The sequence below is a fragment of the Meles meles genome, chromosome 4, assembly GCF_922984935.1.
Source record: "Meles meles chromosome 4, mMelMel3.1 paternal haplotype, whole genome shotgun sequence".
NCBI classification, from domain to species: Eukaryota; Metazoa; Chordata; class Mammalia; order Carnivora; family Mustelidae; genus Meles; species Meles meles.
This window is the reverse complement of record NC_060069.1, coordinates 29621160-29641837: the sequence shown is the minus strand read 5'-3', so window position 1 is coordinate 29641837 and position 20678 is coordinate 29621160. Positions and strand designations below refer to the sequence as shown.

The window sequence follows — 20678 nt, the reverse complement described above, 5'->3', positions numbered from 1 at the left end:
TAGGTCTCACTAAAGCCACAGGAAATGACATATGCACACAGTTATGTCCCAATCTATGGATTCTGCAAAGAAAGCTGGTGCCTCATTCCTACTTTCCCCTCATGTGTCTTCTGGGTCTTCCCATTTTAGGCTTCAAGGCTCTCTCCCGAACCCCAGCCGTCATTGCCTTGGTGGTCTTGCTTTTGAGTGTAGTAGTGCTTGTGGCCATCACAGTCATCCAGTTTCACCACAAAGAGGTCCTCCTTCCAGGACTGAAGGTAAGTGTGAGGGGATTAGCACTGAAAGGATGAGCTATGATATCAATTATTCTAAAGTCATGAGTTAGAAGAAAACCCTTTCTCCAACTGCCATGGGGCAAGACCCAAGGGAGAACCCAGGGGTCTTTGGTGTAAGACCTCAGGGAGGAGCTCTGGACATACTGGTTTTGTGATGTTTGACACTAGAAAATGTTAATGGTGACAACTTCTCTGAGAACTATGTGGCCTTGCTTTGACTCCTGACTGCTAGAACCAGAGCTAGATTTTGTAGCCAAGAATTGCAGATGGCTCCCAAAGATCTACCAGCTCGTGCATTCCTCCAAGACTGTACAACCCTGCTTGTAAGTGGGAACCAGGAGACCCAGGCTCCTCTTCTGGCCTAACCTTATAAACAAAACATCAAGGACTTGAAAAGGTCTCCTTGAGCTGTATTTGTGCTACCTCTCTTGAGTCTAGAAGTGTGCCATGATCCCTCTAATTCTTCCCCTCGAAAAATTACTGAGGATCTTGTGCTCAGTTTCAGAGGCTACTCTTAGCCCTTGATAAGTCAGTCCCCATGGGGCCTTTCAGTTGATGTCTGATGGTCTGAAAACCATGTGTGTCACCCCAGCCTTGGCTGCTAGGGTGAGGGGAGGTGATCCCATGAGGGACTTGTCAAATGAAAGAGAATCCTTTGGGTAGAGTTTGGCACACTTTCTGTAAAGAGCTAAATAGTACATATTTTAGGCTTTGAAGGTCATTTATAGTCTCGGTCATGTTTCTTATTCTTCTTCTTCTTCTTCTTTTGGTCTTCTTATGATTCTTTAAAAATGTAAAAACCCTTCTTAGCTAGAGGGTCATGGGATCCAAGGAATTCAGCTCTTATTTGAATCTCATTTATCCTTTGCCCTTGACCTCATGAGTACTTTCTACATCTTCCTGCTCTTAGTGACTGTTCAAAGGCTATATCTGAAATAAAAGTTTTTAAAGTTTTTAAGGAGAAAAAAGAAACGAGTATTGCCTCAGCTTTGTGGGCAAGTTTGACCTACCATTCTGAGACTGCTCTTCAGATTAAAGTAAAATCTCCCATAGATAATGGCATTTGGCTCTTTTATAGGACATTTTATTTAAGAATCTCAACACCCTCCCTATGAATAACACAAAGAAAAAAGAAAAAGAAAAAGAAACCTTATACAACTGTCCAGTGATGAGGAAAAACAAATTATCTGGTTGTCCAAAGACATTCGCCAAGGCCTAGAGAAGCCATTGTCCCAAGCTCCAGGCACTGACTTCTTGTCATTCTATATTTCTATATTCATTATAGAAAATCAGGATTGCAACTGGAAGTAACACCATCTCGTTATACTTTGTAAACTGCAGTTCAGTTTAGGGAACACTTTTCCCTGAATTCTCTCATGTGGTATTATCTGAATTATCTCAGATGAGATAATTCCCTGAATTCTCTCATGTAACTCTTGTGGTAGCTATAGCAGGGGACAAAGTAAGCATTGTCACTATCATCTTGCAAATGAGAAATCATAGGTTTGACCAGTGGATGGCAGACCAGAAATGAAAACTTGTCTTCTTGTTCCCAAAGCCTTCTTTTTCTTCACTCACCTCTCTCTTCTCCCTGATCCTCAGTTCAGAATAGGGGACCCAGGAGAAGGTACTACCTCTGACAGGGGAACTTGTCCTCTTTTGCACAGGTGGGAAGGTAGGGAGGTTGGGTGTGGATGCAGGAAGTTTTGCTGAACTGAGGGATGGAGGTATCCCCCAAATGAAGCTAATAGCCCTCTTAGACCCCAGAAATCACTCTTACACCCCATATTTCAGAGGAACCAGCTCGAGTTGTATTTCAGGGTTATCTCTCTCCAGAGCACAAGGGATGTGCCCACCCAGAGCCATGCTTCCCCCTCTAGAACAACTTGTGGTGCCTGGGACTCCAGAAGCCAGGGCCTTTGTGGGCCTCCTCCAGAGGACTGTCCTCACCAGTGGTCTGAGGGGTTGCAAAAGAGCAGCTCTTTGCAGCGAGTGTAGACAGAGCAGAGAGGTGGAGTCTGAGCCGTCACACCTTCTACAGGCAATGTGTAGGTGCATGAGGCTCTTTATTCTGTGGATCTGGAGCCCAATCCCTGGAGCCCAGGGATGAGGACAGGTGGAAGTTGGGAGGGAGAGCAAAAGTCTGCATTTATAAAATTTTCCCTACAAAAGTTAGGGATGGGCTGGTTAAGGCAGTTGCCAGCTGCTGGCTTCCACTTGTTCCAAGAAGTAAGGGGTAACTCTTCTGTTCATACTGGAGGGACATGGAGGAATTGACAGAAGACTAGAAGGGCAAACTGAGTAGAGAGAAGTAGACCCCAGCGCAGTAAGGAGACTACGGCTGAAGGAGGAGAACGCACATGTTTCATGCTCCTGGGTCAGGTGGGTTCCTCTGGTCAAAGATGTGAGTAAAAGTAGGCCATCTGGGAATGACCCTAGGAAGCATAGGTAGGGGGTGGGAAGGCAGCTGGTGGAGGGCCTGCCACCCAGTAGGTGACCACTGGAGGCAGCGAGGGCTCAGTTCTGCAGAGGATCTCTGGGAGCCAGTACAGAATCCATCGCAGGGTTGTCCTCTACCAAAGGGTGCCTAGAACCACTGCCTCACAGGTATCCCACTCGAGGACATACTTACACACTAACTTCTGCTAGTCATTGGTTGAGCGGCTGCGCCATGGAAGACATTCACTCCTTAGTGTTTCTGGCACATTGTATGCTCAGGTAGGCTCAGGTCCCCGGAGAAAGCCTTTAGGCAGGTGGAAAGTGCATGGCTGGGCATCACCGTGCTAAGGCCTGAGGGATATGGTCAGGGAACCCTCAGTGACTATTCTACATAGATATGATTATTTTTATCCTCATTTTGCAGATGAGAAAATAAAGGAACAGAAAGGGCAGACAGTTTCTCATAGTTAAATGGACTGGAAATAGCAAACGTGGTGCCCAAGGAACAAAAGAGAGCAGAGAATGTTGGCCTTAAGCAAGGGTTTAGAAGGATCAGAGGACACGCCCTCACCCATTAGCACACAGTTCAAAGAGGGGATTTTTGATCTTCTCAAATTCTGCCGCCAGGTCCTGGTCACAGCTGTAGGGGACAGGAAGTTGTAGAACATTGGAATACTGGCTCAGAAGACCAATTCTGCTTAATTGGGTGGATTAAATGTGAGAAAAGACAGATGTTCTGAGCCAGTGGAACCAAGAGCAGAATGGCCACTTGAAAGAACATTCCACATGTAGCTCTTTTCAGAGTGAGGACAAGCCTCTTTTTTTGTTTTGCAGTGTGTGCTAAGGGTGGGAAGGGCAGTTATGGGAGTGAAGCTGAATGAATACAAGGGCTTTTAAACTGTTCTGTTTATGTTTCCATTCCTTGAAGTTTGTTTTGCCTTGGTGTGCCGCTGACAGTTGGTTATGAGGGGACAGCTCCACAATGGCCTATCTGAGGGGCCCTAGACTGCTCCTTAAGACCCTAATCATGATAATTGGCTCTTAAGTCCAACCTTGGCCTACCTAACCTTGGTTTATTTGAGTTGAACAGCAGAACTATTAAAACTTAGTCAAGGATCGAAGTGTCCCCAATTCCATTTTCATTGTTACTGGTCTGACCTGCCCTACCAGCCTGAAGAATAAACATGATGGCATCACTTTTCTTTTTCACTCAGGCCCCCACTTGCTTTATTGTCATTAAGTCTAGTATCATCCTTTTGAGACCTTGTCCTCCCAAACCCCAACCACAACTGTCTAGAAGCCCTATGGCTTCCCAGTCCAATACACTCGGTATCCCATTGCCATTGTCCCTTACAGCCCCATGACATCATTATTGAAGAGGGGCCTACATAGTCCCTCTCAGGTCACATTAGATCCCCATGTTGGGTCACTCTCCCATGCTTGGCCGTTACCTTCCAAAGCACAGCCACAGGACCAAGCTTGCTAAAACCGTTCCCTTCTAACCCTTATTGTTTCTCAGGCATCAGCCTGGAGCTCTGGTGCCTTGCGGCCCTCCCTGGTTTACCCCTTGGAGAGTGAGAGTTAGATAATTGGTTTCCTCCTTTCCAGAAAGATGCAACTCCTTCATCACCTTGGTCCACCTCCTCTCCAGCCAGATCTGCACACTACTCAACTACGAGTTTGCTTTTGAGGGACTTTATGTCTGAACAAAAGATCTGTGAATGCACACCTTATTATGAAACAGTCAACCCTGGTAGACCTGGTTTCCTTGGAACTCAGTGAAAGCATGGCGGCTCTGTGAACAGGATTGATGTTCTGTTCGACTCGGGCTTGGGGGCAATTATTTACCTCTGTGAGCCTGTTTCCCCATCTGTCAGGTGGGAATGATGACAACACCTGCCTTCTGAATGCAACACTAGAGCACTTTGTGCAGTGCCTGACGTATTATAAGTACTCAGCAATTGTTTATTACTACTATTCCTATTATTATGCTAATAGTGATGATGATGATGATGGTGATGGTAGTAAATCTAAGAAAGCTGATCTTATGATCCTTGCTTTTGTTTTGTTAGAAGCTCACATGGTCCTTGAGTTTTGGATTGTGCAGTTCATATAGAAGGCTGTTTCCTTTTGGTTAACCCACTGAGTATGTCTTCAGTTCCACATTCTAGCCATATTTTTTTCTTGCCACTGCATTGGACAGAGGGTAACTTATTGCTTTCCATTTAGCTGAACTGAATGAAATTCAGTCCCCACCTCGTGCCCTCCACTGAACCACATTGAGTGTCACTGATCTAGGCAAACGTGCTCTGAAAACTGGCTAAAGCCAATTTTCCCATTTTTGAAAATGTCAGGGGATGATGGTGGCTACTCACTCCTTCTGAGCACATTGGCAGGTGCCCAAGGGGTAGCCATTTCTCCAGGCTCCTTGTGAAATGTCTCTGGCTGCTCCCACCGTGATAAAAACTGGATCCCAGCTGGGATGAGGATGAGAATGAGAATGGCCCTTCTTCCTCCTTTCTGATCTTGGCCCAGCAGCCCCAAGTTCCCTTCACAGGGAAAACACACGCTTTGTGAAGTGTTGGGTTTCAGAAGATATGGGAAGGGTGGGAACCTGTGGAGTGGTTGCTCTTGTGTGTGTACTCCCTCCTCTGGTCAGCACCAGGTGTGGAGGGGCCGGGGGAGGGGCGCCAAGGGGTCAGCGGCAGGTGGGAGGGGAGAAAGTGGACTGGTAGGGAGGCAGATCTCTTGAGTGCCTGATTTCCTTCGGCTCCACCTGTGTGCTAATCTCCTTGGTGAGTCTCTGCCCAGAGCAGGCTGTGAACAATGCCTCCCTTGTTTGCAGGGTCTATCGTGTCAAGATCCCTGTCAGCGTTCATCAGATTGAAGGCTGAGATTAAGAGGCTGTCCAAGTTCAAATACCAATGGACACAGGATGTTCCGTGTCAATATGATGGGGAAGCTGTGATTGAGGAGCTGGAACAACATGTTTTTATTTGGTCCCATTTCAAACGAAACAAGTGCTTGTTAATAGTGGGAAGTTGGAACCCTCCCAGATGTCTAGAATCAGGGAATTGGTGAAAATGATGATATCAGTATTTTTACTGGCAGGGAGAGATGTGCATGATATGCTTATTGAGTAAGAAAAGAGCATTGGAAAAGACTATGTACAGTGTAATCCTGTATCAAATTGAAAACATATGTCTAGCCACATATTCACATGTGTAGCAATAGACACAGAAGGCCGGTAGAAAAGATACATAGGAAGATGTTAGAACAATGGTGGGATTTGAATTTGAGGGGTGTTATTTTCTTTTCTTTCCTCTTTTCCTTGCTTTGTAATTTTATTTATTTTGCTTTATTAATAGGTCTTTCTATATAGCCTGTACTTATTGAGCAAACATTGAGTATCAGATGTTTGGCCTCCTATGGACTTCTCAAGGTTGAGTTGTCTGAAGATAAGGAAACCCATAGAGCTTAGGCCTCCTACCCAGGGTCATAAAGCAAGCATTCACCTGAGTCGCCCTGCCTCCAGAACCCAAATTCATCTTCCTCACTGAAAGGAGCAGCCTAACCCAACAGTGGTAGAATGGGGGAATTGCTGTCACCCAGAAGCCTCTGCTGCCCTGGGCTGACTCCAGGTCCAAGCACTCACAGACCTCAGTCAGCATCACTCATTCTAGTCCCCATAGAATGTGTATGCTCATTCCTGCTCAGGCTTGATGCAGGGCCTGGTCTAAAATGACCCTCAGGGGACACTCCCTGGTGCTTCCCTCTAGCTGGAGAGGTGGTCCAGGGCTCCTAGCCAGCAATCCCCAGTACAGCTAGCCCTGGCAACACCCTGTCTGTTCATGTACTATGTTACCAAAGTGGGACAGTATGTTAACATTAGTTTGTATCGTGGGGCTTTTCTCCTTAATTACGAATACTTTTCTTCTGAGGGTTAATACAGGTATTGATGTGTCTCTCCCTTGTGATAACTTCCTGTGTTCATTTGGGCAGCAGGTGACTGACTATTTATTTCCCTCCTGAGACCCAGGTGGCTTTTGTTCCCCACCTCAGAGGTCTGGGTGAGAAAGTAACTGGGGATGGGCAAGATCCTTGGAGTGCTGATTTTCAACCTTGGCTTCATACTGGGTCACCAGGAGAGCTTTAGAAACTGCCGATGCCTTTGTCCACTCCAAGAGTCTGATTTAATGGGTCTGGGATGGATCTCAGAACTGGGGGTTTCAGAAACTCCCCAAGTGATTCTAATGTGTGGCCAAAGCTGAGAACCAGACCCCACCTGGTCTGGTGTTCACCTGACCCACCTCATCCCATCCCTTTCCCCCACAGTCCAAGGAGACAAAGTTGGTTGGTTTGGAGCAAATCATTTTTTCCCCTTGGTCAGCCCCTACCTAAATGATGGGGCGTGGATTAAGCTTATGAGAGAATTCGGGGTTCTCAGTTACCCATTGGAAAGGAGTTCTCAGAGAAGCCCAGCCCATTTCTGACTCTCCCTTTCCCCTTTTGTTCAGTACGGAGTCGTGCTGGATGCCGGGTCCTCTAGAACCACTGTCTACGTATACCAGTGGCCAGCGGAGAAGGAGAATAATACTGGAGTGGTCAGTCAAACCTTCAAGTGTAGTGTCAAAGGTAAGGCCCAGAGTGTGTGCAGGAGGCCCATAGAGAAGCACGGGAGAGTCCCAAGGGCCTTCAGAAGCCTGGAGGGATCCCAAGAAGCTGCCTGGAGGCAGAGAATGAGAACAGGACGGGGCATCAGGAACGTAAGCAATCCTGCGCTAGCGCCTCATCCATTCAGTGACCTCGGGCCCCTCGCCTCCCTTCCCTGGGCTTCAGTTTTCTCATGTCGGAAACATCACAGTGCATGGTGTGGGATTTGACCCTGCCACACTTGCAAGAATGAAGGCGGTGGAAGACACATGTCTCCAGGGTCAGAACCAAGGACAGCTTATTGCTCACAGTAATAGCATTTTCTTGAGCTGGTTCTCTAAGCCTCACTTTGCACAAGATGATGTAAAGAGGGCCAGATAGTACTTGCTCACACAGTGAGTCGTATTACAGAAGACAAACCCCGAGATTAGGGAATCTGAAACATTTATAATACCTGCCTTTTGATCTGGGGAAGAACACTACTTCTATCTTCTGAGTCTGCTTATTATGCAAACATCCTTGAGAATATTATCCAGAACAGAGGCAGTCAAGCTCTCTGCTTATAAGATAAGCAGAAAGATGAGCAAGTTGTGGAAAATTATATTCCAGTAGGGGAATTGTGTTCTAATTGGCTGTGTATATTGGGAGTGGTGTGGTAGAAAGAGATGGACAAGGATGGACAATACATAAACAGATGGGTATGGTTCTATTCCAGTACAGCTTGATTTATGGACCCTGAAATTTTGAAGTTCATATAGTTCTCCAATGTCACAAAATATTGTTTTAATTTTTCCTTGTTATTTAAAAATGTAAAAACTATCTTAGCTCACAGGATGTATTAAAAAAAAAAGATAATGAACCAGATTTGGCCTGTGAGATGCCAACCCCTGAAACAACATTCTCGGCATCTCCACAACAGAGCCTGAATTTTATATTCACTGTTCTCTTGTTTTTCTTTCTAGTTTTGTCCTTACACATTTAGTTTTTCTTGTTCTTTTTTTAAAAATTATTTTTATTAACATATAATGTATCATTTGCCCCAGGGGTACAGGTCTGTGAATCATCAGGCTTATGCATTTCATAGCACTCACCATAGCACATACCCTCCCCAATATCCATAACCCAACCAGTCTCTCCCTAGTTTTTCCTGTTCTTGAAAATGGAATCAAATATGTATTTATATAAATGAAATCAAATATTTATTCTTCTGTTATTTGCTTTGTTCACTAACATTGGGTGTTTAAGATTCATCTACATTGATAGGAGTAACTGAAGCTCATTCATTTTTCCCTGTGGGACATTTGTATATCCATGTTTATGGAAAGGGTGGTTATAAATAAGGTTGAGTATATTTATATTTTATTTATAAAATTACAAATTATAAATATATTTACATATTTTATACTTATATTTCGTATACTTATGACCATTTCTATTTTTGTGAAGTGCCTGTTCATGTCTTTTGCTCACTTTTCTTCTGAATGCTTGATTTTTTTCTCATTGACTCATTGGAGTTGTTTATAAATATAGTAAATCTGAGCGCTTTGTTGGTATTATTATGTTGTCATCCTATCCCCTTACAGCTCATGATTCGTCTTTCTAAGTCTCTTCATTGTGCCTTTTGATGAACAGTTCTTACTTTTTATGTAGGAATAGCTATCAGTCTTCTTTATGATTTGCTCTTTTGTATTCAAGATATCTTTCTTAGCCTGAGGTCATAAAGATATTCTTCAATCAAAGTTTTATAATTTTGCCTTTTATAATTAAATCTTTAGTACTCATAACAAACCCCAGTTAGTGATTGTGTGTATGTGCGTACTTTTTTTTAAAAAGCCACCTTCTTAAATTATGCTTAGTGAAATAAGTCAATCGGAGAAAGACAACTATCACATGATCTCCGGGATATGAGGAGGTGGAGATGCAACGTGGGGGGTTTGGGGGGTAGGAAAAGAATAAATGAAACAAGATGGGATCAGGAGGGAGACAAACCATAAGAGACTCTTAATCTCACAAAACAAACTGAGGGACTGGGGGGAGGAGGGTGGGGAGAGGGTGGTGAGGTTATTGACATTGGGGAGGGTATGTGCTATGGTGAGTGCTGTGAAGTGTGTAAACCTGGCGATTCACAGACCTCTACCCCTGGGGCTAATAATACATTATATGTTTATTTAAAAAAAAAAAAAGCCACCCTCTTTAGAGCATCATGATCTCTGACTTGGTGTAGAGCTTCCTGACTAGTGCGTCCTGAATCTGTTAACAGGCATACCCGTGGCCCATAGGACAAGAGGTTAGAGACTCTGGACTGGTCTCCCCAGCCCCAAACAGCTTCTTTCATTTACCTCAATGAGCTGCTCAAGTGGCATGGAAAAGCTGGAGGGCAGAATTAGCCTTTCCTGTAGGGAGACTAACAGACTTCTTTGAATAACAGAGTGAGTTCTGATCATCTGCCCTTCCCTGGAGGGCAGCTAGGAGCTCACCTACCCGGTACATAGGTGTCTAGGTTAGGTTGTCAAGAAGCTGATTCTGAGCTAGAGTTTAGGATGCAAGACAGTTATTAGAGATCCACACCTGTGGAAGAAAGGACGAAGAAGGAGGATTGGTCAGAAAGAGATGTCAAACAGCCACGGGGGCATGACCAAGCTTCAGCTGATCAGAGTTATCCGGCATGGGCTGAGTTAGCTAGACTGTGATACCCGTGTTGCCATCAATTGTTGGATATTGCCATTCTGGGAAGAGCAAGACATTGAGCAAGGCAGCTCTCTGCAGCTGAGGCAAACCACGCAGGAGATGACAGCTGAGACACTAAGTCTTTATTGGAAAGGGCATCTGCTTGGCGTCTCTCCGGGCTCCACACCACAGGGGACTTAGATGTCTTCTGAGTACTGTTTGCATTGTTATCCACAAGACACAGGTCTTGCTCAAAGCTCAGTCAGAGATTCCATCTCTGTTGTCCTAACTTCTGAGTCATTTCCTTACCTTAGGGCATGAAAGAAGGCAGCAGGATACTCACTTAGAAAGGTGAAACCAGCCACTTCAAGAAAAGAGGGTAGTGTAGGATAATAATTAATACCTCACATCACCCCTCCTGTGTGAGCTCTGGGGAAGTTTCTAACCTCTCTGTGTCTTGACCTCTTCATTTATAAAATAAGCATAATGAACAGTAACACCATCCCATAGGAATCATTTGAAGAATCAGTGACATAATATACATAAAGCAGGTGGCAAATGCAGGGCATACAGTAAGCACTCAATTAGGTGTTAGCTATTATTATTCCAGGGGCAGCATACTTTAGAGCTCCTGGTGGATATTCTTGCCAAGAAGTTAGTCTGTCCCAGATCTTTCTTTAGACCCAGAGAACAATTCAGCCAAGTCAGTCCTGGTTAGGGGGAGATGTGACCTTCATGGAAGAACACAGGCAGTCTGTCAGAGGAGGGGGCCCTCGGCCACCCTGGATGTGATTTAGGGGAGGGCAGGGTCATGGAGCCCACACCACATCCAGAAATGGGTCTTCCCTTTGATCGCAGTAGCCTCAGGGATCCATATATATACTCCAGATGACCAGAAGACCACAAACTAAAGCTCAAAATACAGAATTAAAGTTTGGCAAGTGTTGTCCCCTTGAAGACACGTGGCTTCTCCAGGGATAATTTAGGTTTCTGGTTTCCCAGCTGCAAATTTCCCAGGACTCCCCTACCTTGGCCAGTCTGAGGGGGTGATGAATGCTTGCTTGCCCAGTAGTGTTTCCCAGATACCCAGGCTCTTGGAATTTTCTTTCTTGATGGGGGTGAAAGGGCCTTGGTGAGTATCATCAGTCCTCAGTTATGCTGTTTTCCTGAGGTCACTGAGTGCTGCCTTGGGTGCTGGTCCCCAGGCTGGCGTCCAGAGCTCTGGCTGCATGTTGTAAAGCCATTCCCTGGAGGGCACTGGGCCCCTCCATGCCCCTCATCTCTTTCATGGTGTGTGGTACACATGGCTGGTGCTGCCTCCTCCCACAAAACTTTCATGTGTTCCCTTTAAACCAGTGGTTAAATATCTTTAAACTCCACTAGAGCTTAAGTGTAACCATCTCCTCCATTGAAATACCTTGAAGTTGCACTGGGTTCCAGACCACTATGGTGTTGAAAGCATCCTTTGCTTGGGCACCTATCTTCTGCTTCTGTCCCACCTCGAGTAAGGTTCAGTCATCTGTCAGCCATCTTTCCCCAGATTGAAAGAGTGATTTCAACCTTCCCTTCTTGGGGTTGTGAATCCTAGGATCCTGTGAGCCTAGACCCCAATCTTGTCTTTCCTTTAGGAAGCTTATAGGACCTTATGCAAATAGGTCTCAGATACCCCAAGTTTTGACATTCCAGCAAGGCCCCCAACCAGTCCCTTTCCAGAGACTGCTCTGGTGAATCAGATTGGACTACATGATCCCCTTAGTATAGACATGCATGCTGGTTTGAAAATCTCCTTGACCGACTGATTCATTTATTTAGTAAATATGTATTGATTATCAACTGTTTGCTGGCAACTGTTCTTGACACTGGGAATTCTAAAGTGAAATATGTGAAGTCACTACTATTGTAGAACTCACATTCGAATCAAGGAGATAGATCATAAAAGCATATATAACATGTCGGGAGAAGTGCTGTGAAGAGACATCAGGTGAGGTAGGTGGACAGAGAATGGTCATGCTCTGTTTGGAGGGGATAGTTAAGCAGAGGCAAAAGTGAAAGGAGAGTGTGAGTCATACACATTTTTGAGGGAAGAACGTGCTGAGCAGGGGGCGTGGCGAACAGAAAGGTTGGGGATGGAAGCTGCTCAGCATTTTCTAGGAAAGCCAAAGGGACCAGTGTGGCTGGAGCAGAATGAGTATGAGTAGGAAAGGTGAGTGGTGAGGCCAGGGCCATGGTCAAGGCCAGCTCAGAGAGAGCCCTTGAGAGCAGTGAGAGGTTTGACTTGTACTCAGATGCATCTTCTTCAGAGTATCCTGGGAGGTCATTAGCAGATTCTGGTTAAGGAACTAACATGGATAGGACTTATACTTTTAACAGAGCACTCTGGATGTGGAACATGTAGTCGGAAGCTGAGATTAGAAGCAGGGAAACCAGGGCTATTAGAGCAGTGCACATAATGATGTCATAAACTTAGAGCGTTATGGTGGCCTGGCTGAGACTGTGTTTGTCAGTGTTGGGCGACTTGGCTTCCCAGGGAACATTTAACAATGTCTGGGGACATTTTTGATTGTCACTACTGGGGTTGGTGGTACTGCTGGCATCTAGTAATAGAGACCAAGGACACTGCTAAACATTGTCCAATGCACAGGATGGCCCCACAAAAAAGAATTATGCGGCCCCAAATGTCAGTGGTACCGAGATTGAGAAACTCTGATCTAGAACAGTTCTGGGGAAGGAGAGAATGAATGCTCAGATTTGGGAGCTGTTTTGAAAATAGACCCAACTCGGTTTTATGAAAGATTCAATGTGAGACGTCTAAGTTGGTGATGCCTGAGCACCAGTTCTGATCTGAGCAACTGCGTGCATGATGGTACCACTTCCTGAGAGGTGAACACTGGAGGTGGGTCAGCTGGGGGCATGGCAGGGATTAAAGAATTTGGTTTTGGGGCACCTGGGTGGCTCAGTGGGTTAAAGCCTCTGCTTTCAGCTCAGGTCCTGATCCCAGGGTCCTGGGATGGAGCCCCGCATCTGGCTCTCTGCTCAGCGGGGAGCCTGCTTCCACCTCTCTCTCTATTTGCCTGCTTCTCTGCCTACTTGTGATCTCTGCCTGTCAAATAGATGAATAAAATCTTTAAAAAAAAAGAGAGAGAGAATTTGGTTTTGGGCAGATTAAACTGGAGATGCCCCCATAAATCATCTAACTCCAGGAACAGCAAACTTTTTCTGTGAAGAGCTAGATGATAAGTATTTGTTACCTGTTGGCCATATGGTCTTTGTTGTAACCATTCAGCTCTGTCACTTTAGTGCAAAAGCAGCCACAGACAATGTGCAGACAAATAAGCATGTACATATATATGTTTCAAGAAAATTTTATTCATGGATGCTGTACATAGGGTCCATAATGCCTAATGGGATATACCCTAAGGACAAAAAGAACTTAAAAAAAAATCTTAAACTGTTTTCAGTAACCATACAGTTGGTGGTAGTGCTGGTATTTTCATACTAAGATCGTTGTGCATGGGTTGTGAAAGAAGCAAGTGAGCTTTTCAGTTGAAGTTGCTGAGAAGCAGGATTTCGAGCATAGGAGAAAGAAGGTCAAGACCAATGTAAGTAAAAACCTGTAGTTTTAAAGTAGAAGTACCAATAAGAGTTCATGATGCATTTTCTCTTGAAACAAAGTCTTTCCTAGGTCTGTCCTCTGAAAATTCTTGCTTCCAAATTTCAGACACTAAATACCATACTCAAAAAGGAAGAAGCCAGTACTCCTTGGAGAAATGGCTGATTCCAGAGCTGGGGCAAGAAGTGTATAAGATCACACAACTAATATCAGAGAGCAAAGAATCTCTCAAAGTTTTCTGGGACCACATCTAAAGGACTCAGGGCACATGTTGAAGAGAACTCCACTGGCCAACAGTGGGACCGTTAATAAGAATAACAGCAATGAATCGAAACACATCAAATATATCTTCAAATTCATATGTTCCGGGGCGCCTGGGTGGCTCAGTGGGTTAAATCCTCTGCCTTCGGCTCGGGTCATGATCCTAGAGTCCTGGGATCGAGCCCCGCGTCAGGCTCTCTGCTCCACAGGGAGCCTGCTTCCTCCTCTCTCTCTGCCTGCCTTTCTGCCTAGTTGTGATTTCTCTCTGTCAAATAAATAAAATATTAAAAAAAATTCATATGTTCCTAAAGATATACAACAAACAAATAAAATCCCTCACTGAATAAATTAGGAGGATAAGGGACATGCAATCCCTATTTCTTAAGCTGATGAAGGAGAAGGATTCAAGCACTTATCCTGCCTTCCCTGTACAAACTGTACTGTAGAGTTACCAAACAGTTGACCAGAAAGAAGTTTTCCTCTTAGGAAAGCATTTGGGTAATAAGTGAAGCAAGAAAGATGGAAGTAAAACATCACCATTTCATAAACCCTACTGGGCTAATGAGTCCAAGCAATGATCTCTGAAGCCTGCTCACAGCACAAAGAGAAGTAGCCAGATGTGTGTGCCTCAGACTCAAGTGCACACTAATCCCTATAAATTACTGCTTCTGAAAAAGTCCAAACCTGAATCTGACTGAGCCTCTGCATTTGATTACCAATTTATAGGAAAAGCCGGAACTCAACAGCATGTTACGTGAACCATTGGGATGCGGTCAGCAAATTCTAGCCTGTGGGAAACTCCATAAGACAAATGAAATTGCAAGGAAATTTTTTTTTTAATCTCAAGGGAAAAATAAAAAGGGAGGATGGAACTCATGGATAAAAGAGACTTAAGAAACATAGCAGCCAACTGCAATGGATGGAATTTATTTGGACTCTAATTCAAACAAACTGGTTGGAGAGAAAGAGAGAGGTAGGGGGAAGGTGGGGGGAGGAAAAATATGAATATGGAGAAAATGTGCACCTTCACTAGAATTTGGTTCTGTTAAAGGATTCTTTTTAATTTTTATAGGCATAATAATAGTGCAGTGGTTATAATTCTTTAAAAAAGAATTCTTGCGTAACTCTACTTTCAGTTCTTTCTGTGACCATTCATTTCAACTTCATGGAGATTTCTCTTTTTTTTTAAGATTTTATTTATTTATTTGACAGATAGAGATCACAAGTAGGCAGAGTGACAGGCAGAGAGAGAGAGAGAGGAGGAAGCAGGCTCCCTGCTGAGCAGAGAGCCCAATGTGGGGCTTGATCCCATGACTCTGGGATCATGACCAGAGCCAAAGGCAGAGGCCTTAACCCTCTCAGCCACCCAGGCACCCCTTCATGGAGATTTCTGACCTAACTGAGGAACTCCGTCATGGGTTTGTCTGGGTTATATGTCTCTCTAGGTATGTTACTTCTTTGGGGTAGGATGACGTCTTGTTAAATCATATATAGGTATACCAAAATGTTTCCTGAAGACAAATCATGACAAGATTCCTTTATTCCCTCTATGTTTGAACACATGGGACATAGGTTTGAATTTTTGTTTCCTTTTTTCTATTCCACCTTGCACTATGTCTCTAAACCTATTTGGTGCAAGTTCTGTCAAGAAATGAACTTCCCAGAGCTCCTGGCTGGCTCAGTTGATGCAATGTGTGACTCTTGATCTCAGGGTTGTGGGTTCAAGCCCCACATTGCAGGTAGAGATTCCTTAAAAATAAAATCTTTCATAAACAAAACAAAATAAAAAACAAGTGAGCTTACCAAGGCAAGTAGTGTGAAAGGAGACTAGAGAAGCAAAAAGCCATTAAGATGGATTATTTCTGAACAACAGCAACAAAAAGAAATTTTGTCTGTTAGTGAAACATACTGAAGTGTTTAGGGAATGAAAGGATACCATATCTGCAGTTCGCTCTGTGGGCAGAGAGAGACGAAACAAGAGTTGATCCTTGTGGAAGCTGGGAGATGGGTGCAGTGGGGTTCCTTATACTCTTCTCCTGACTTTTAGTTATATTTGAAATTTTCATAATGAGACCTTTAGTTTTGAGTTTTGAGTTGAATCATCAATGTGACCACATGGGACTTAACATATCCACCTGTTTTCAACCCCCCGTACTCAAAACCATTAATTTCCAAAGTTGATTTGTTTTCTATTTGGAAGTTGTACAGCTCTTGTTAGTTCCTGGGAATGCTAAGAAGTGGTGACTGCTTTGCTTTTCAGGCTCTGGGATCTCCAGCTATGGGAAAAACCCCCAAGATGTCCCCAAAGCCTTTGAGGATTGCATGCAAAAAGTCAAGGGACAGATTCCAGCCCACCTCCATAGATCCACCTGCGTTTACCTGGGGGCCACAGCTGGGATGCGCTTGCTGAGGTAAGGTCTGGAATGGCCTCAAGGAGCCCATCTGATCAAAATAGCCAAGAATGTGTTGAACCCTGCCAAGAATGTAACTCTATTTCTGGGAACGAATCCGAAAGAAAGAAGCCCATATTCCGCCATAAATGTAGGCTTCAAAAGCTGGGAAATTTTCAGGCTTTATTTTAACACCCAGAAAGAAATCATTCTAAAATGGATTCCCTCCCCGTTGGCGATTTTCCTGATAACTCTGGAAGAAAGGAAGGTAATATGGAATCTCATGGGGTGTACCTCTAATTCTTTAGAAAAGTGAAAATTGTTTTTCATGCCTGGTCTTTTGATACCTGTGTGCAACCTGCTGCATTGAGTGCAGCCCATATTTATGTGGCTTCTACCCATCTGCACAGTGCCACAGGAATCTGCGGGAAAACAGCGGAATTTCTGCACTTTACCCCAGTCAAAGTCTTTGGAGCTATTAGGAAACTAAGAGCTCATTTCACTCAATTAAGAAGATCCTTCTAAATTTGTAATGATAACTTTCAGCCCAGTTGCACTGTCTTTGAGAGCCCATTCTGGTTTTTTTTTCCATTTTTGTATTTCCTTGACCTTGAAATAAAAGAAAAAATAGTTTTTAAAACAGCAAACTTAAATCTACCAAGGGTAGAGGCTGCTCCAAACTTTGAAAATAAAGCTTTAGCCCCCAAAGATGACACTCACCCTGCCTCAAAGCCACTTTGTCTATGGTGCCAGTAACATAGAATTATACGTGTGGGCATGAGGAAGATACACAGGAACAAACAAACAGAACCACTTCAACATGATCATTAAAAGAAATCAGGGAGCACCCTCAATTGGATTGGGCCTTTTCTTTGTGGTTTTTCTCTCCTTGTTTCTATTCCTATGTCCTGGTTGACCAAGCAGAATGTGGGAGAAAGTTGGATTTCTTTGCTCCCTCTTGGAATCTGCAGTGTGTTTCAAAATTATTGTGTTCACCTGAAATAGAAATGATATAGAAATTCCTTCCTTCTGCCTTTTCTTTCTTATGCAGACAAAGCACCCAAATTTTTCTTAATTGCTTTTTCTCTCAGTCCTCCCAGTAAGGAATAATTGAAAGACTTTGTGATTCATAGCCCATGACAAAACCAGGGACTAGGAAGTGCACCACTTGGGAACACAGTGAACGTCCCATTTTAATAAATTAAATATTATCTCCTCCTTGTAAAACATTCTGATGGTGATCCATTCCTTCTAAGGAGCTAGCTGACATTTTAATTGCTAGAAAAGTCAAATATAAAAAAAAAGAAATAACGAGAATCCTCTGGGATGGAAGCTGATAAAACTAGGAAAACTCTCGAATTATTTTCTGAGCAGTGATAATTTGCTGCGGAATTAGCATGATCTTCTGGTTGTGACGTGGTTCGTTCTTCTTGAGCCAAGAGTGAACTGGTACCCTTGGCTTTCTTAACCCACTGATGAAAGGGAAAATAATCTCCCAAGTGAATCTTCTTCCATAAGGTAAAATGGCAGCAAATGAATGTTATAATGTTATATCATTGGGTGACATAGGAGTGCTGTGTTGCCACTCTCCTGTGGATTAGCACACTGATGGATTTCAATCCAGTGACAGCCATGAGGGCCATCACACCCCTCATGATGAAGCCCTCCCCAGGAGCAAAGCAGGGACTGCTAGAAACTCAATCCTCTTCCTTCCCCCCTCCTCCTCAGATCCCCCTTCCTTCTGGGCTGCTGAGAGCTCCTTTATGTGGTGCCCCCAGGACATTATGGCTTCACCAGTCCCCTTTCCTGTGCTGATCTGAGACAGAGCAATGGTGGTTAAGCAGAAGGCTCTTTTGGTTAACTGGTCGTTAGAGAATGGGATGGGCACAGGTGAGGGAGGAGAGGATGAGGGATATTTTTACTCTAAGCTATTTTTCTGATTGGCAGTTTGACAGGTAACAAGGGCATCTGCCTTCACGGATGCCTAGGAGGCTTCAACTTGCAAAAGGGTTGCCATTTTTGCATGCATCTGGAAAATCGTCCCTGCCAGCAGACAGGTGGGGAGGTTTACCTTTTCACCTGAGTGAGATGACTTTAAGACTCTCTTGTCCAGGCACTCAGCCTTTTGTGTTCTGTGCCTTGCATAGGTTACAAAATGAAACAGCAGCTAATGAAGTCCTTGCAAGCATCCAAAACTACTTCAAGTCCCAGCCCTTTGATTTTAGGGGTGCTCAAATCATTTCTGGGCAAGAGGAAGGGATATATGGATGGATTACAGCCAACTATTTAATGGGAAATTTCCTGGAGGTGTGTGAAAACAAATGCATGGTTTTTAATCTTGCTCTTTATCTCGTCCCCCGTGGGTGGTCACTTAAAGCAGAGGTGCATGCTGACAGGGGCATCTGTCCTGTGTCAACCCTATCACATAATGCATTAAAGAAACACCTATGAGACAATAGCTAAGAAAAGACACATTTGGCTGGGGCAGAAACCTTGCATCATAAGCGGGACCAAAGCACACAGGAGAGGGAATATCATCACTTCACTAGCTAATAGGAAATTGGAGGTGGGAAGGGTCTAAATCTAAAGCCTATGGGTCTTTTGAAAGGTAACTGGAGAATGACCCTTCCCAAAGCTTCACAGCCCTCTGAAATTTCTGGAGACCTCAGGCTTCCCAAGTCACCCTGTGTCCCCAGGTCCCTTACACTGCAGTCCCCACATGCCCTGCCCCTGTTCAAAGGAATGCCAACTCCAAGAGATAATCACCATGTTACAGAGGGCATAAACCATATCCAGCCCAAGGGCTCTTTTGTTCCCCTTCAAATATACTCTTAAATTTTAATTAATTGCCACAAGTAATATTTGGAAATTTCATATAAAAATCCACATTTCTAGCTTATCCTGACCCCACACAGCCCCAAAAGTTGGAAGCACTGGTTCAATGGACTCACATTCCGCACGACAATAACTGGAACAGAGTGTAGCTCATGTAGTCCCCGATTTGCCACAGTCCTCACCATTTCTCGATTGTCTACACCTAATCTTCACTCATTTATGTTGCCTGCCCAGCCTCTGAAAGCATTTGAGTTCACCACCCTTGAAATAAAAGACAGATTTGGCCCCCAAATGTTCCCCATGTCATACTTCTTAGCAATAAGAGATGGGTCTTGGGTGGAGAGCCTTGGGCAGACAAAGATGGTGCCTCTCGACTTTTCTCTTGCTTCCTCTTCCCACTGTGCAGAAGAACCTGTGGCATATGTGGGTGCGTCCAAATGGAGTGGAGACCACAGGTGCCCTGGATTTAGGTGGCGCCTCCACCCAAATATCCTTTACGGCTGGAGAGAATGTAGGGCTGAACACCAGCCACATCACGAAAGTGTCGCTGTACGGCTATGTGTACACGCTCTACACGCATAGCTTCCAGTGCTATGGCCGGAATGAGGCTGAGAAGAGGTTTCTGGCAATACTCCATCAGGTACCTGAGCCGGGGTGGGAAGGTGGGGTGTCTTGATGGGAGGGGGCCTTGGCTGCTGGGGCCTGTCCTTTCCACTCCAGTTAGAATGTGGATAGAAACGAGAGCATGTTCCAGTTTACTTGTGGGGTCCAAGCTCTCTCTCTCTCTGTTGTATTGACCACTTCCAGTGAACTTGAGTCTGAGGTCTAGGGAAATTCCAGGGCACCAGATGTTTTATAAATGATTCAAGACCTGGGATCCCTTTAAGGACACAATCTGTTTTAAACCAATAGCTAAATAAGCCTGGGAATTTTGCAACTCCCCTGAGTGCAGAACAAATAATAAAAGTGGTCCCAAGAGAAATACTTGCTGACAGGGGAAAGGACCGAGCCTTCCCGGGGCTCAGCGTCCTTTTAGATGGGCCTATATTAGGCAGGTTTGATGCCCTTTATATGGTGGGATTTTGAGTAACAGAATTCCATCACATAGGTCAGTAGCTCACATGGTAAGTGTTCCACGTCCCAGATGGCTAGTTCAGGCATCAGCTGGAAGGCTGCCACTGAGGTCAACTCAGGGTTAGGGTGGTGTGTGTCAGCAAGCACAAGCTCCATGGATGCGACCTGAGACCCCAAACCTTAGTGATCTGGGGGCATCCATCTCAGACATGCATGGCTGAGAAAGGAAAATGAAAGATGAGGGGAAGGGACTTTGACCACCTAGAGGGGCAAGAGAACAACCAGAGGCCACAGATCCTGGCGTTTGGTGGGACCCAGGGGCAGGGGACAAGGGCTGGGCCAGCCTGTGAACATAGTGGGTACAGCACCATAGGTTAACCCCCACCCCTCCCACCTAATCTGGCAATAAAGAAGGAAGCAGTGTTTTCCACACCACTAGCCTGCGGGGGGAAATGGTCTGGCTCACCAAAGTGC

The 20678-nt window shown here is 44.6% G+C and overlaps 1 protein-coding gene across 6 annotated transcripts in view; it reads left to right on the top strand.

The window, feature by feature from the left end:
- ENTPD3 (ectonucleoside triphosphate diphosphohydrolase 3) overlaps positions 1-20678 on the top strand; it is a 33844-nt gene that overhangs the window by 3256 nt on the left and 9910 nt on the right. For all 6 annotated transcript variants that reach the window (XM_046001323.1, XM_046001325.1, XM_046001326.1 and 3 more), the window contains 5 exons: positions 130-257; positions 7232-7349; positions 16166-16316; positions 18443-18602; positions 19537-19770. In XM_046001323.1, coding sequence (XP_045857279.1) covers positions 130-257; positions 7232-7349; positions 16166-16316; positions 18443-18602; positions 19537-19770 — 791 coding nt within the window. The remainder of the gene's footprint in view (positions 1-129; positions 258-7231; positions 7350-16165; positions 16317-18442; positions 18603-19536; positions 19771-20678) is intronic.